Here is a 16,155-nt window from a genome sequence, read left to right as displayed (position 1 = left end):
GTTTTCCAAAGGGAAAACCAAGTGTTGGTGCCCACTTTACAGTGACTTTCTCCATGTTGTTAGAGCCTACAAGTTAACTTTTAGTCTCTTAAGAACCCTGGTGAGCTGAATTTCTGGTAGGTTTTGTTTGACAGCTCCAAATGGATATGAGAGTAAATCTTTCGAGAGAAATGGGATGTCAAAGCTGCAGCAATTTACTTCCTTCACAGTATTTGAACAAGGACCAAGGTGTTTTTAATTGTATCTCCTTTATCTTGATTACCCCAACACAAAGCACTCTCCTCTCTGGCTGACCCCGTCAGATATAACCTGACACTCGTGTAGCCAAATAAATCCATCACTGTGTGTTCAAAGAGTTAAAATACAAATTCTGGTTGGTTCTTTTCATGTAAGGTGTGGATGTTTCATGGTAAGGTTGAAGCAAACTAAGGTGAAATTAAAAATGGAGCTTACTAAAGATGTGACTCAAGCATTAGAATAGAATGAGGAGTTAATGAGCAGGGGACTTTGTTCAAGGAGAGGTTATAGCCAGTTAACGAGTGAAAACCCCACCTAAGAAGGGGTTTGTTCTTGCAGAGAGTGTATCTTACTTGGAGGGTTCAGATGGAACTTAAATACCATATTATCTCTCTATGTGAATTTTAGATGTAACTAATAAAGTCACTGTTTAAATGTTTAATCTGCTAAACCTTACATCCAAGGCTCTTGTTTTGTTTGTGGGGATGTTTGTGATGATTTTTGCAGCAGGCAAAATCATTCCTTTTTATGATGTGCGAGTGCTGACTGCTTGAAACAGCAGGAAAGGTAAGCTGGAGTTTGCAGAGTAGCTTATTACTGGAGTGTAAGGTACTATTATAGTAGTAATTTTTGTTCTGAATTAGGCTGTAGTGATTTAACATAACCTTTTATCTTTCATACCATAGTTAATTCCCCTTTAAATATTACTAGTTTGGTCATTTTAAATTACTGCCTGTTGCAATTTCAGAAGCGGTTTTTTAAGTGCCTTAATGTTTTACACCTACGCTACATATTCCATTTAATGCCTTAGTTTTATTCCAGTATCAATATCTTTCAGAGAACTGTTTAGTTTAAATACCAGTCACAAAAAAAGCCCCTGCGTGATTATGCAGTGTGCAGTCTAATCAACTTGGTAATCAAAACAGCCTGAATCACTGCGTTCCCTTTACACCTCCGCTTGCCTCTCAGACAAACTGAAGCCCTAAAATCCTGAGGTTTACCCTGGTCCTCTCTAGGGAGCTCTGTTGCATCCACAAGTATTGACATTACTAAGATAATTTCACCCTTTTCTTTTGCTTCTGTGGCTGTAGGGAGTGTTTGCCTTAATATTATGCCCTTACTTTTGCCCTGCTCATTCAGCCCCCCTGGCGACAAGGCAGTCACCGCAGACTTCTGGTACTTTATTCTTCTCTGGTCCCAGCACTGGGATTGTCAGGGATGGGCTGGGATATGGAAGGAAAGAGAGAAAAATCAGGGAGGACCTGGGTTTGGATGAATCACAGAGCGAGCATTGGGCTGGTCAGGTCTGATGGATGTTTGTTGCACTTGGAGGCATTTGGTGCACTTGTCCTTCAGAGTTTAGTTCCCTCTCATTTCTCAGTATGGTTTTCTTGCTGACCACAAGCTGTTGAAAATGATGCAAAGTTGGATTTAAGAGTTTTATTGGGTTTGAAAAACATCAGTGGTGTTAGTGGCATTGTTAGGACATGTGGAGGGCTAATTTTCAGGGCTGCAGAGACCTGACTCCAGCTGAAAGGTACAACCTGGGGCTCAGACTTCTTCAAACTGGGCTTTGGGGCAGAGTTCCCTCCACTCACACATCTAGTGGTCCTTCAGCACTCTAAGGATATTCTCAGTGCTAATATTTGGTAAGGATTCTCCGAACTGTTTATTTTGTACTGTTTGATTTTGCAGCTGGGGTTTGCTTCCGAGAACCTGCTGTAGGAAGATGAATAATTAAACTGCAGACAGGAAGCACAACATTTTAACACTCAGTTGCTTCAGACACATCTTTGGCTTTTGTTTTTTATGATATCTTAATCAGCAGTAGCCTGACGGATGGATCTTAGCATTTGCTACCAGTTTATGAGTTCAGAGGTGCATTTGGAGGTGATGAATGTGAGATTCAAGCCAGTTCTGCTCATTACAGTGACGAAATCTGGCTACTCATGTACAGTAGGAACAGAATTGGACTGTGTGTGGATCCCTGGGACTCTATAATCTACTGTACTCTCTTAGCTTCAGATGTTTATGTCTGCTTGCTTTCCTTGCTACTGGTAGAACCCACTTAGGATGCTTTTATATTTTCTCATCTTGGGCTAGTCATGAAAAAAAGTTGCTAAGCAAAGCTTTGTAGCAAACCCCTGACTGGTGTACTGAATTAGGCAGTTAGTAGAAGCTGCTCAGAATGTCGTTCTGAAACATACGTTTTCTGAGATGCATCAGAAAGGTTGGTAGAGGGCCTTTCCTGCCCATTCTCATACACACCCAGGGCTTTAGGATTTCCTGAAAAGAACCCCAGCTTCCAGGAAACAATCTCCAGTTTGGGTGAAATCAAAGACTTTTTGGCTGCAGTAGCAGTAAACAGAATTGAATAAACTGCAGGGGCTGCAGTGCTGCCTTCCAACATTTCCCCAGTGCATTATGCTTACATATGGTGTCTGTGAACTTCCAGCTCAACCCCAGAAGCAAATGGAAACTTAAAACCAGGTCAAACAGGCCATGCAGCAGGGCTGGAGAACAAAAGGCAAGTGTATTTTTCATTAATAGAAAGGTCTGGTATTCACTGGATAAAAGAAATGAGCTATTCCATAGACTAAGACAACAGTAAACAGTTGACTATAGTTCTGTTTCTGCCGGCTGTTGGGGTATGTCCTGGTGCAGGTGAGTGTTGAATAACAACTTTGATCTTGGACAAAATGCACTCATTAATGCTGTGTTGTGGGTAGATTGCAGATCTGAAGATATCATAGAGGGAGGAGTCAATCTCTGTGCATCTCCAGGCTTAAAAGGAAGACCTTAGTAAGGACTGTTGAACCTGACTAGTCCTTGATGGAAATCATAATGTAAGTTGTGTTTATTTTTCTGTCATTGCCATTAAATTAAGTCCAGCGTAAGTAAAGACCTACTAAGTTATCCAAAATAATGAGCAATGTATTTTTCATGTTGCTGTCTTCACAAAAAATAGCCATGGTTTTAGTCTTACAATGTGCGTGCGAGTGTACTTTACAGACTCTGACAACTAGAAGCACATCTGCATGCTATCTTTTAATTATGGTGTAAATAATTTCCCAAACTGTAAAATAATCACAGATAATACGTTTCTGTACAAGCTCATCAATGCATAACTATCACACGTTAGCAGACAGGGGCATCACTGGCTTTCTCCCACCAGCAAGGTTCTGGCTTATTTCCACACCCTATAGAGCTTGTCCCAAAGCTTACAAGAGTATTTTGTATTCCCGGATTGCATCCTAAAAGTATCTTAAATCAACATAAGGTGTTTAGACTTTTATACAGCTGAGCTTTTTTGGAAATACATTATAAAGCTTAAACTCTTATGAGGAAAATAATATGTAAGACTGGTTTTGGTAGTCTAACAATAGATAATACCAGCTTGCTTTCCTCCGTGTTGTGCATAGGTAATACAAGTACTGAGCTAGGATTACTGCTGGGTGGAAGGAAGGTGATACCCAGACATGAAATGCAGCTGTGCTGCAGGCTCTGTTCAAGGAAAAGCAACTTCATGGACATTTATGACTTGATTGTAATTTTCTTTGAAGCTGGGTGTATGTGCTCACCTGAAGAGGGATGGCATCAGAGACTCTCGGGTGGATAGGAGTTTTGTTCAGGAAAAAATTGCAAAGGAATCAACAAACACAGTATCAAAGGTGAATTCAGGCTTTTTGCCCCATGAATTTCATCACTTTTTAACCCTGATTTAGAGGAATTTCATTCCTCTTTGATGTCCAAGAAAAGTATGTTCCTTTAAGGTAAACTGCTGCTGGGAAAAAAAAAAAAAAATCTTTAAAGTATTGACTATTCTTTGAAAAACTAAGCAATCCAGTGTTCTTGTCCGATGCTTAAACTACAAAGCTACAAACTGACTGACCTTGGAAAGCCTAACAGAAAGGTTGCTGTGTATTTTTGCTTTCTTGCAATGAATTCAGAAAGGCTTTTATTCTGAAGCCCTTTTGTCTGAAGCCTGCTTTCTCCCTTCATGTGACACCCGCAGCAATATGCAAAGTATTGGCTCCTCTTTGCAGTTGACTGTATGCCAAGCAAGATCATTGAGGTTTATAGAAACCAGCTCAGTCCAGTGGCAAGTTTCTGTTTGGTTTGAAGAAGCTTCCAAATGTGATGCAAGCAATTATCTCTGTCTGGTTTTACCTTCACAAGCAAAGGCCAAAGGATCTCTCCAGATGCAAACCTTCTGAAGATCTGGATTAGTTGGTGAGGGAGATTACATACTGTTGTATTTCTTTGAGTTTTCACTGTCAGTCAGGCTAGGGGAGAGAGCCTGAGCTCATGGAATTGCCACAAACTGGTCTGCTGAGTCCTGAGTGTGTCATGGAGCAGATACTTGAACTGATTAGTTGATGTGAATTAATTAAAAATCAAGACTTGGAGGGATCAACTCAAAGTTCTTCTTGCCCTTTCTTTAAAAGCTCTTTGGAAGTCTGCCCCTTCCCAGTTATCCACTTACCTATCCTTGCTCAAGCAGGCAAGCCAGCCTCAGGATCCAGATTGTTTTCTTACAGTCTACCCTACCTGCAATGTACAGGACCTCATTTTGATACTTGTTACTTGCTCTCTTCTTGTGAGGCTACAGAAAGCCAAGCAGGCAGCAGCGATTTGATCTGAGCAGACACTTAGGTGACTTGATTTCTTTTACTGTAGTTACTGTGTGATTCAGTCATTTCTCAATGAGTCCAAGTCAAGGTAACAAGTTGACAACGGTCTCTGTGAAGCTTGGTGTCACCTCTTACCTGCTATCTTTTTTCCTTCCTCACATTTCTAGCGATGCTGAAAAATCCCCAAGGACTGTGGTTTGCAATGTGCTTTTACACACTGGCCCACTAAGCACTACTGTAATTCTAATAAATAAAAATAAATTAAAGATGCTGTTATTATTTGGACTCACTAATGGAGATGGACCTACATGGTATGTGTGTGTATGCAAATATGGAATCTTTGCAAATTCCTGCAATAGTTTCTAATTTTCTCTTAACATTGTAAATAAGATGTGCTAAAATACTCTGCTTCTAAAGTTAATTCATCTGGTTGCAACAATTCCAGGCTCTGTTTCTCAGCTGGTCTCAGCTGCCGTGTGTTTCTGCTCAAGTCTGCCTGCATTATCTGAGGGGTGATGCCTACATTGTTGTTTGAGCTTTCTTTTTCCACTGGAAAGGTTTCTTCACTTGCTTCTTCTGAGTGCAGGATAGACGTGGGCTGTGGAGCAGGTTCCACATTAGCCAGATCTCAGCAACTTTCAGACTGTGGACTACCATGAGATCTTTGTAAAAACAGGGGTCAAATGTCTGTAGGTGTGGGGCAGCAGAGGGCTTGACAATTCCAAAGGTCTTGAATCCTTCATGCAAGATGGGTTTGAGGTTGATTCTCTGTAAGCACATGCCCAAAAAGACATCGTCAATGGGGAAGAGTTCCACTTCTTTGCAAGCCCTAGAAAGCTTCCTCATGGTGTGGCTGGACAGCAAAAAGCCTCCTCCCCCTGCATAGGCTGGATAAATGCTGAGCCCATACATGGTCTCTGGGATGTAGTATTTGCTCTTTCGGACACGGATAGGGCGGGCATTGTAGATGATGTCCCCAACAAAGAGGTCCTCGGTGGGGTCATGTCTCTCAAGGAAGTCAATGATGTTCTCAACATTGACAAAAACATCGGCATCACCTTTAAAAATAAACTTCACATTGTGGCAGAACTCAGCAGCCCAGTTCAGGAAGTGGATCTCCTTCAGGGTCAGGTTGAAGAAAGTGTCCATGAAGTCCCAGAGTAAAATGTCCCGGTACATCTGACTCTCCTGGTGGATCAGGGTCTCCCACGTGGCCAGCACTGTCCTATTCTTTGGTGTTCCCAGGAGGAACACCCGCTGGATCTGCTCCCCATTCACCAGACCCTCCCTGCCCCAAGTTTTCCGGACAATCTCACGTCTGTCAAAGTCTTCAACTACTGATTTGATAGCAATGAGCAGAAAGGGACCTCCAGGTGTTCTCCTGCATTTCTTGGGCTGGTTAATGAGGAGATCAAAGTTCCTGTTATCCTTGTTTAGGAGATAGCCCTTGAAGTTGAAGGCAGAATCACTCAATGGGGATAGAGTTGTTGTTTGGACCCTTTTGTTGGCCACTTCTCTTTGTCTAAGGACAGGAGTCACTTGGAGCCTGGGTTCCGTTGCCTCTGCTGGCATCAGTCTCCAGGGTGCTCTGGAGTCAGAAAACGTTTTTGATGTTATTGAAGGCTTCTTTTGTGTCAGCTCCTTGTTTCCTACAGGGACTAAATGTTCCAGCTGGAAGTAGAGTAAAGAGCAAAGCACTACCAGCAGGAAGAGGGTACAGATCGCATCCCTTTTGAGACGAACTCTCATTGTCTCTGCAGTGTTTCTGGGACTGTTAAAAGCTGTGTTTGAGTGGCCTGGCACCAATGTCCATCTGTAAGGAAGCGTAGTGTCAGCAATGAGGATTCGGCAGCTTTGAGGCATGCAGGCAGATCTAACTGAAACACCGTATAAAAACTAGCAGTAAAGTGCATTCTATGGAGCACTGAGACTTGTTAAAGCACTTGCCGAAGGGCACACAGGTTGCAAACCTAATGCTGATCTCTGGCTCTGTGACCTGGTTAGTTAAGTTACCAAGCAGTCATCCAGCATCCTGCAAACTATTCCCTCAGTATAATGTGAAATCAGCCCTTTCTCCCACATCCCTTTCTGCCAAAAACCGTCTGCCATTTGGAGATTTCAGTGCTTTGGGAAAAACAGGGTGGAAAATGATGAACAATGCCATTCTTCCAGAAATTGTTAGGGCTTTTTTTCCTTTTTTTTTTCTTTTTCTTTTTGTCTCCCCTTTCCCCCAGCTTGGTAACTGTTTCTTGCTCCTTTTACCCTTTTTGAGTGGAGACAGGGAGGAGCAGAGCTGACTGCTGAAGGCAGACTTTTCAGCTGCAGCGTGTCGCTGGCATTTCCCTGCACACAGAGCTAGCTCTTACTCCCCAACTATGATTTATGCCTTCAAAATGAATACATTAGGCATCCTCTCGAATGTATATAGTGCCTTTTTGCTGCCAGTAATCTTTATAAAATATTAAAGCATTATAAATAACTTTCATTAATAAGGGTAGAAGGAGCCACGGGTGTTTTGCCTTTGCCAAATGACCCTAACTGGTAAGGAAGCGGTGGGCAAATAAATCCCAATATGCAGAAGCAAGGCAGAGCCTGATGTTAGGAGCGTTTAATTCATGTGTGACAGGTGAAGCTGCCTTTTGAAGTACAAGCTTTGATTCCTCACATACGCTTTTCCTGGAGATCTTCTTCCTCATTGGATCCGTCCTTCAACTGCAAACAAAACAAACCCCAAAGTTATGGAAGAGTGGTAAGAAGGCAGAAAGCAGTATTTAGTTCAGGGAAATTGCTATATGAGTAGGAGCTACTTCTGAAGGTATTACAGTTGTCAGTCTGTCTGGGATTAGCTGAGATCATATCCAAAAACTTTCTGAGTGAAAGCTGCAGGGTTGCATGGCAGTCTGCCTTCAGTTAAGGCACACCCCTTACTGAGGGCTGAAAAGCAGGAGGAAGGCAGGGCTTGTGCCCTGCAGGTCTCTTTTCAGCATTATTTGCCTGCAGAGCAAACATACGGGTGCTGAGCCTCCAGTCGAGCCCTGTAGCCACCTTCCTGACTCAAACACCCAATGGGGCAGACAATTGCTTGGTAAGAATATTGTTATTCAGTGTAATTCTGACCTGGAAGGCATCAGTTTGCAGCAAACCTCTTCTCCCTGTCATGGATTGTATCACCTGCTAATTGTTCATTAACCATCAATTTTGCATCAACCATAACATTTTATTTTCAAAGCTCTAAATTAGACTAACGAGTCTGTAATTGTGAAGTATTAAGACAGTGACACAGCATTACCTCCAGACCCTGTAGATGTGGGCAATGTTTCAAGACTTATGAGAAAGAAAAACTAATAAACCAGTTTATTTCTTGGCCAGCCCCTTAAAAATTCTTAGGTGCACATCATTTGGACCTAAAAAATTTAAACTATTTTGCTTTTTCATTACTGGTTAACTGCATCTCCGTTACTGTTGAAATGGAGAGTATTTCATCATCATATGGTATAAACTCTCTACAGCTCCAGAATATTAACTGACCTCATTGTCTTTGTCTCCACTGTTTCTGAAAACTTCATTTTAGCAAATGGCTTGTGTGTGCTTTGCTGTAAGGCTGTTCGCATTCCCAGAGGATTTAAAATCTCTTCTTCCTTGTCCTTATGACCATGCTTTTTTTTTCTTAGGCCTTTTATCTTGCTGTTTTCTGGCCTCTGATAGAGATTGCCGCATTTTTCTCCATTTATTGGCTTTTTTTACTGTACCTTTCACTCTCTCCTGGGCTAGACAAGTGTTCTAACTGGCATAGCTTTGATATTAACAGCAGGATTGCATCATCGTCTCTGCTCTCTTACAAACTGTTGTTAAAATGCTTATAATAATCAGAAGCTGCTTTCTCTTTATGTTCTTTCTGCCGCATGACTTGGCTAGTAACTATTTTCAGCTTTGTGAAACAGTCCTTCCTAGCACATAGAGGATGTTAATTTGCATTCTATGTCTGTAGTGTGCAAATTACCCTTGGCAAGTCCTGATTGCGGTGCTCTGCAGCACCCCGCTGGGCTTCAGTTCTGTGCTAAATCATCCTTTAGCTGTCACAGCGTGGTTCCCAGCAGGTTTTCTCTCATGTTGCCTTCAGTAATTTTCCAGAAGCTCCAGGGATATGGAGGGATGGTCCTGCTACACCCAGGACATGCCACTCCTCTGGATCTGCTCAGGGGAAAGAGTCTGTCCTTTTTCTGCGCATCACAAGCAAGAGCTTCTGCTGGGTGCTACTGAGAAACCTAAAACGGGGAGCCCATCCCCAAAAGAAGTGGAATTGAGGCATTTTTGCTCCTGCTGTTGTGATGGGATAAGCTGTATATGCAGATACGTCTGTGCAGCCTACCAAAGTGAGTGAGAGCTGCGCAGCCCATGGCAGGGTGGACCTGGGTAGCGTTGGGATGTTTGTGTCTCCACTCAAGCTCTTTGTAAAGTCTCATTTCTTTCCCCACAGTAATAGCATTTCTTTTTTTCCTCTTCTGTGCAGAAGTTTGATCTTGTTTCAGCTGCCAGGCTCCAGATGGGAATTAAAGAGCTGGATGAGAGTCCTGGCTCTTTCCTGTGTTTAATTTTATCAGCGAGGGTTTGGAATAAAATGTATGTGTCATGAAACTCCTCATTTCCATGGCTTACAGATTTTTCCTGCCAGCATCTCAGAGTCTGGCACTAAGTGCCCTTGGAAAAGCCAAGAAAAGCCCTGAATTGTTACAAGCCTGCCTTGGCTGATACCCTGGATTTTGTTCTGTGTTTTCATTTATTGGAAGAATCTGAAATAGCAGTATCCATGCTGAAATAAAACAGTTAAGTGCTGGATATAGACATCTCCTTTTCAAACGAAGTTGACAGCCCTTGAAGTGATTCCTTGATTGAGTTATATGGATTTTCCAGTCTTTGTTAGATATTTCCTTCTTTTTAAGGAAATACCCTTGATTATTACACATGGAAGAGCTCTATCCATGGATGTCAGTGTAGGAAAAGCTGTCCTGTTCTTGAATTCAGAGGGTTTGATGATTCTGGCAGGCAGTCAGGTATGTTCCAAAGCCAAAACATTAATCCACCTTGACACTAGGCGAAAATAATAATTACAGAGCTATCAAAGAGAGCAGAGAATATTGGATGCCAGACAAAAGAGATGTGAGCACAGCAGAGCATTTCTCAGCACAGCATCTAGCTGTGTATCTGCATCCAAGTTAGACACACCTTTGCTTCATACACCATTTCGGGGGGGATCTCCATCCAGTTTGTGGCTGGGGGTGTAAAGCTGGGTCATCACTTGGTGCCTCAGGGAATTGCAGGGCTCAGCTACCAGGGCTGCCCTCCATGTCTTCCAAGCTTGGAAAGTGGGCAGTTGTCCCTCTTTGTGCTGGCTGCAAGAGGGATGTTGAGTCTGGCTTGGAATGGGATGATGCAGTTTGCCCCAGCAGTGGGACTAGGCATGTCCTAGGGAAGGCTGGGAATGTTCTGTGCTGGGCTGTGATTGCCAGCAGCGTTAGAGGGCTGAGGTGGCTGTAGAAAGAGACTGGGAGGTGCTGTATCCATGAGGTGCAATGTGGGGAGCCCCTATACAGGGAATGTGCTGAAAGGACCAAGGGGGCCACAGCCTGCAGAGCCTGAGAAGCACAAAATGCTCTAAGCTGGAAGTGGCCAGAGCTGGAAACAGCACCCTGGTGAGCATCCAGGCTGGGAACCCGACCTGTGCTGGTGCACACTTGGGCAGAAGGCCCAGACCTGTGCCTGGTTTTTGTTTATTTGAGGGGAGGACTCTGAAATACGGCCAAGGAGTGCTGCTTAAATGATGGGTTTTAAAATAAGAAGTTTTTCATTCCCAGATGAATGACGTGAAGCCTTGAGCTCATCCTGGAAATGTCATTCTTTTGCAGCAGCCATCACATCTGCATCACTTGGCACTTCTGCTCATGTGGGTCTCAGTGGGAAAGAGTCTCTGGATCCTGTCCCTGAATTCAGTTAAGAAGCCTTGGTGGTTCTGGCACATTGCTTTGTGCCTTGAAGTGTGGTTATTCAACCCACCCAGCCTTGGGAAAAGCAGCTGCAATGGAGAGGAGAACTGAAAAATGCAGTACACCAACAAGAGCGTACAAAACAGTGGTGAGTTGTAGCACACTCATCCCAGCCCAGCTCACAGGAGCATCCATCCCCACCAAGTATGGCTGTGGGCTGTCCCCAGATCAACTTGCTGCTCTGCTGAATGGGAAATGTTTCTGGCTCCCTCCTGCTCCCCTCCTCGCTCCTGAAGCTGGAGCAGCCACTGGTAAGTTTGTGCAATGAAGGGACCACATATGTTGTGGTTGCTGATGGAGATGTCTTTGTTTCTTTGTAAAATAAGCTGAGAAAAGTGTTGGGAATCCAGCCCTGATAGGTTTAATGGAGTGGGTTTTTTTCTGCAGTCTCAGGGCAACTTGGAAAATTCAGGATGGTAGAGGTGTTCTGAAGCAATGTTTTGGGTACTTGTTTTCAGTTAATGTTGGTTGAATGCATTTCATGAGAACAGAATAAAGTTGTAACACCCAGTGCTGGAAGCAGAGACCCGAGCTCTGACCTGTAATGAGGAGGTCTGCGCATGTGTCCGTCTCCCACCCCTTTGCCAGCAGTTTCTCCCATCAGTTTCCCAGTTTTTCCATCCACTCAGCAAGTGCTAATCAGACTTCCAGGCTCCTCCTCACCTTGAGCTGTTGCTCCTCTGCTGTCTCCTGGTGCTGTTCAAGAACCCAGCAGTGACAACATCACCGTGTGCCCACCCTGCAGGTGGGACTGTGTAGAACAGATGTGCACAGATGAGCTCCATCCCACCAGACCAGGATGCTGACAGCAGAAAGTCTGCACCCCCCAAAGCTCTGGTGACTACATCTTCCTACTGACTTACGTGGTCCCATCCTCTGAATCCCTGAGGCCTGGGACAGTATTTGACTCTGTGTCTGCACCAGTTTAGCTTAAATGCATTGCTGGACATGCAGACACAAGTAGCACTATGTCTTGTGGGAGGATCACTTTTGCCCTCTTTAAGCCATGTTAGGCTGCTGTCCTTCTCTTACCCTTGTAGAGAAACCTGGTGAGAAGTGCTAATGCAAAGGTTTCAAACTCTCAGCTGAGTTATCTTAGTATGGGTCTTGTGTAGGCAAATTCTTGTCTTCATTTTACATCACATAGGTGTCTGGGATCTTCAGGGTACTCACAAGGAAACATGTCTGCTTCCAGCACTGGGTCTGTTCTGCCCCGCATAGAAAAATATGAGTCAAACAACTCAGGTTTTGCAGTTCAAGCTTGCTTTGGAGTTTTTAAAGGGAGAAAAACTGTTTGGAGCAGGAGAAGTGCCTTCACCTTTCTGTTTGGGTGTCATGTAGAGATTTATTCCTGTGTGGTTTCTTGCTTTGGTTTTGTTTGTTTGGATTTTGTTTTGATTCCTCCCCCCCTTCAGGCAAAGTCAATAATCTCATCAAAGTTGATGCTGCAAGTAGGGTTGGTGCCAGAGATCTCTGTGTTAGGGTGTGTTTGTGAAGAGGTCTCATTTGGAGCTATAGGATTACAAAGCAATGCTGAATGATTTGACCTTTTTGACTAGAAGACAGGGCCAGCTGCAACACCAGAGATGCCCTTTGGCACACTGGTTAGGGCACAGCTCTAGAAAAATGAAGCAACCAGAACAATCACTAACTGCCTTAACAGGAAAAAAGAGCCCATCTCATTCAGCTGCTTCAGTTTTGAAGTCTGTAATCACACAGAGAATGGGCTGTAGGATTTAATTAGCTGAATGTCTTAAGAGAGCTGTTTCAGGGATGCAGAGGGCAGAGGCTCACATTGCTCAGCTGCACACTGTAGCACTGGTGCTGCCATCACAGCAGTGCTCCGGCCCCGTGCACTGCGTCTCTGCTGCCATTACTTGTGTTGCAGCACCTGGAAGCAGGAGCTCTGTTGGTTGAAACAGGATGCATGCAGGTAATAAAAATGCAGGCCTCACTCAAGAGACAGTTTCCAACTTTCCTGATGGAGCTGCTTTTCAGGCCAGTGCAAATGAATGGATGAGATCCATGTCACAGGTCAGGGAGCTGGGCTTGTTCAGCCTGGAGAAGAGAAGGCTCTGGGAGAACTTAGAGCAGCTTCAGTGCCTTAAGGGGCTACAAGAAACCTGGAGAGGGGCTTTTGACAAGCACCTGTAGGGACAGGACAAGGGGAATGGCTTTAACCTGACAGAGGGGAGATTGAGATGAGCTCTTAGGCAGAAGTTCTTCCCTGTGAGGGTGCTGAGGCCCTGGCACAGGTTGCCCAGAGAAGCTGTGGCTGCCCCATCCCTGGCAGTGTTCAAGGCCGGGTTTGACAGGGCTTGGAGCAACCTGGTCTAGTGGAAGGTGTCCCTGCCCATGGCAGGGGGTTGGAACTGGATGAGCTCTGAGGTCCCTTTCAGCACAAACAAGCCTGTGATTCTGTGATTTATCTCTCTGCTTTTCCCATACTGCAGTATGTTGTTTCATCAGCTGCCCAGCTGTCTGGTCTCAATTTATTACAGTCTCTTGTGCTGGCAATGCCAGTCACACGTTAGATAACTGCTTGCAAATGGCTGCTGTGATTACTTTTTAGCTTTCATCCCAGTCAGTGAAGTTTTATGAAGTATGCAACCTTAAATGCAGGGAAACTGCAGAGCTGCTGTGCTCAGGCTGGAGGTGGATGCAAAGATGCCTGCTCTCACATAGAGGGGTCCCAGAAGGGAACTTGCACTGTCCCTGGTGCAGTTGCAGAAGGCAGCAGCAGATGTGCACAGACGTGCCCTGATGACCCTGGGCAGCCCTGCCTTGAGTGCACAACCCATCTGCCCATCTGAGGCCTGTCAGCCTCAGGAGGTGCTTCCCTGAGCCCAGTCCTGTGTATTAGTGGCCTTATCTTTGGAATTACAGAGACCTCAGCAGCAAAAATCACCCCCCGAGTCCTTCAGGGAGACAGGTACCTCCTGGAGCAGCCAAGTGCAGGGGAAGGAGCCTGCCCTCTTTCATGCAAACATCCATTTCCCCTGGCCCCAGGAGGATAAAGCCTTGCAGGCTTGTGAAGGCGTATGAAACAGCCCCCCAGAACAACTGTCCTCCTTTCCCAGCTCTTGCAGCACCCACTGGCTCTTCAGCTCCCCAAACCCCCTCTGATCTAATAAATAACTTGCTTGATGTGCCCCAAACCCAGCAGTTACAGTTAGAGCATTAACATGGATGGGTTGTTACAGGCAGGCACGAACAGGATATGCCGGCTTGCCTAACTAATTTCAAGATGACACCCAACACATAATTTTATAAGAATCTGCCCAAAAGCTGTTAAAAATATGACCAGTAACTGCCCATTTCACTGGGACTGAACTATTTTTCTGTGGTGGTAGAGAGCTTGAGAAATTCCCATGTTTTACTTAGAACATACAAGACTGCAACACATGGAGAAAATTCATGTCCTCTTAGTGCTGAGGAATGGCTTGTAAGTGTGACGTGCCACCTCTAGAACATGTTTGCAGCTGTGAATAAACCCTGTCTTGGAGCACTGGAGACATTGTCTAAAGAAGACAGAATTTCTCCTGTAAAAACCACCTAAAACACCCAAGGAAAGTTGTTTGCAAAGTAAAGTGTAAAGCACAAATAGCAAGGCTGGAGGCTGCGTGTTCAGAGCCTGTAGCTGACCCCGCTCCATGTTAACCATCACAGTTCGAGTTGCTGCACGTAGCAACTACAACAGCAAGAAGGCAAAGAGAAAACTGCTGGAGGAAAAGCGAAGCGGTAAGGACACTGCTTGCTGCACAACTCCCCAACCCACCCCAATCAAACACATATAACCGATACTTACATCCCATTTGATAACGCTGATCCGGTGTCCCCTTGTAACGTCTCAGCAGCGGGCTGCCAAGTCAGCACATCTGGATGTAGTTAGACATTCCTCAGCCATCCAGCGAAACCGAGGAAATCCTCACGGAGCAAAGCAGCGCTCTGTCTCCCGCTCCCTGCATCGTTTCCATGCTGAAACACAGCACAGTTCTCCTGCTGCCGGCCGGGACGGGCGCGTGTGCCAGCAGGGCCAAGACGTTGAGGCCGGGCTCCGTCGTGGCACGCGCTGTAGTGGTGGAAACGACAACCGCACCAAGGGAAGGAGCTCGGGTGGCTTCCAAGCGCTGACACGTGATGGGCAGGCTGAGAGTGCGGATGGGCTCCAGCCCCGCACAGCCCCACGCCAGCAGCTCCCCAGCTCCTTCTGCGCATGGTCCTCCATGGACAGGGACCGGGTGTTGAGGGACTGAATGCAGAGCCGGGACAGGGACTGCCACCAGTTCCGCCATTTGGCCTGTTACAAATAACAACCACAAAAAAGGCTGTTTTTTTTTCTTTTCTGCTGTAACTTTTTTCATTAGGAAATGTACTGATTTCTCCACATTTCCCCCCAGTTTGCCTTTTTTCTTACTAATCCTCTTGTGATTATTGACTTTATCACTGCAAAGGCTCTAAAAGAAAATGAGGTTAGGTCCAGAAGGAAAATCTACTGGGGGGTTAGTTTCTTTTTCTCTTGTAGGGAAACGGTGGGAGGAGGCAGGAGCTGAGCAGCGCAGAGGCTGAGGACAGATGTGAGGGTCCCTCCCAGACTGCAAAAGAATCCTAAACCACACTTTTCCCCCCATTTTATTTGAATTACTTCAAAACAAAATGTTTTTATTTAGAGTCAAATCTAAATTGCCAGTGCTACTGACCTGCCAGCCGACTGCAGCCATCGTGTTTCCTTATCTCTGTGGCTGTTTCTTTGTCTCTTCAACGAGAACAGCAACCCTTACTCCTCTAACAGAGGCCAAAGGTCTGGGTAATGATCCCTTTAGAATGAGAATATTTTAATTTCCAGTGGATTTGTCACAAAAGCAGGTTTTGATCCACTCTGTTGTTTTCACAAACATTCAACTGCTTTATAAGCATAACATGACAGTTTTCTTTGTTGAGCAGAACATCACTGTGAAAAGCTGTCATATGGACGGATTCCTGATGAGTAGCCCTCAGGCCCTGCGTTCCAGTGCTCCAGGCTAGGAAAGCCTTTTCCTTGTGATCCATTTGAAACAGCAGTTCCTTGATGAATTGTGCAGCTGATTGGAAATCTCTGTCATAAATGCTACTCAGCTTCACACTTTCCCTGCACCAAGCCAAGGTACCTTTCTCCTTCTCCACACCAGCAGTCACAGGCTGGTTTTCATCCCTTCTCCATGAGGAGGCAGGGGATGATCAGAAGAGCAGACCAGTGCACACCT

At 45.0% G+C, this 16,155-nt stretch overlaps 1 protein-coding gene across 3 annotated transcripts; it reads right to left on the bottom strand.

Moving 5' to 3' along the window:
• Window positions 1-1,662: 1,662 nt before the first annotated feature.
• Window positions 1,663-15,100, bottom strand: B3GNT9 (UDP-GlcNAc:betaGal beta-1,3-N-acetylglucosaminyltransferase 9). Of its 3 annotated transcripts, none has more exons than XR_009962937.1 (4): window positions 14,721-15,100; window positions 7,541-7,583; window positions 4,724-6,684; window positions 1,663-1,956 (listed from the first exon to the last, which is right to left on the bottom strand). XR_009962937.1 is itself a non-coding variant. In XM_062609204.1 (3 exons), the coding sequence occupies exon 3, from the start codon at window positions 6,618-6,620 to the stop codon at window positions 5,391-5,393; it is 1,230 nt and encodes a 409-aa protein (XP_062465188.1). In that variant the 5' UTR covers window positions 6,621-6,684; window positions 7,541-7,583; window positions 14,721-15,100; the 3' UTR covers window positions 3,267-5,390. The 3 variants fall into 3 exon arrangements, 1 of the variants encoding a protein (XP_062465188.1); XR_009962938.1 differs by having other exon boundaries at window positions 1,663-1,953; XM_062609204.1 differs by lacking the exon at window positions 1,663-1,956 and having other exon boundaries at window positions 3,267-6,684.
• Window positions 15,101-16,155: the final 1,055 nt, after the last annotated feature.

Source organism: Pezoporus occidentalis, unplaced genomic scaffold (assembly GCF_034315485.1).
Source record: "Pezoporus occidentalis ecotype Australia unplaced genomic scaffold, CSIRO_AGI_Poc_V1 ctg135, whole genome shotgun sequence".
NCBI lineage: Eukaryota > Metazoa > Chordata > Aves > Psittaciformes > Psittacidae > Pezoporus > Pezoporus occidentalis.
The sequence above is the reverse complement of the archived record's forward strand: the minus strand, read 5'-3'. Positions and strand labels throughout refer to the sequence as shown.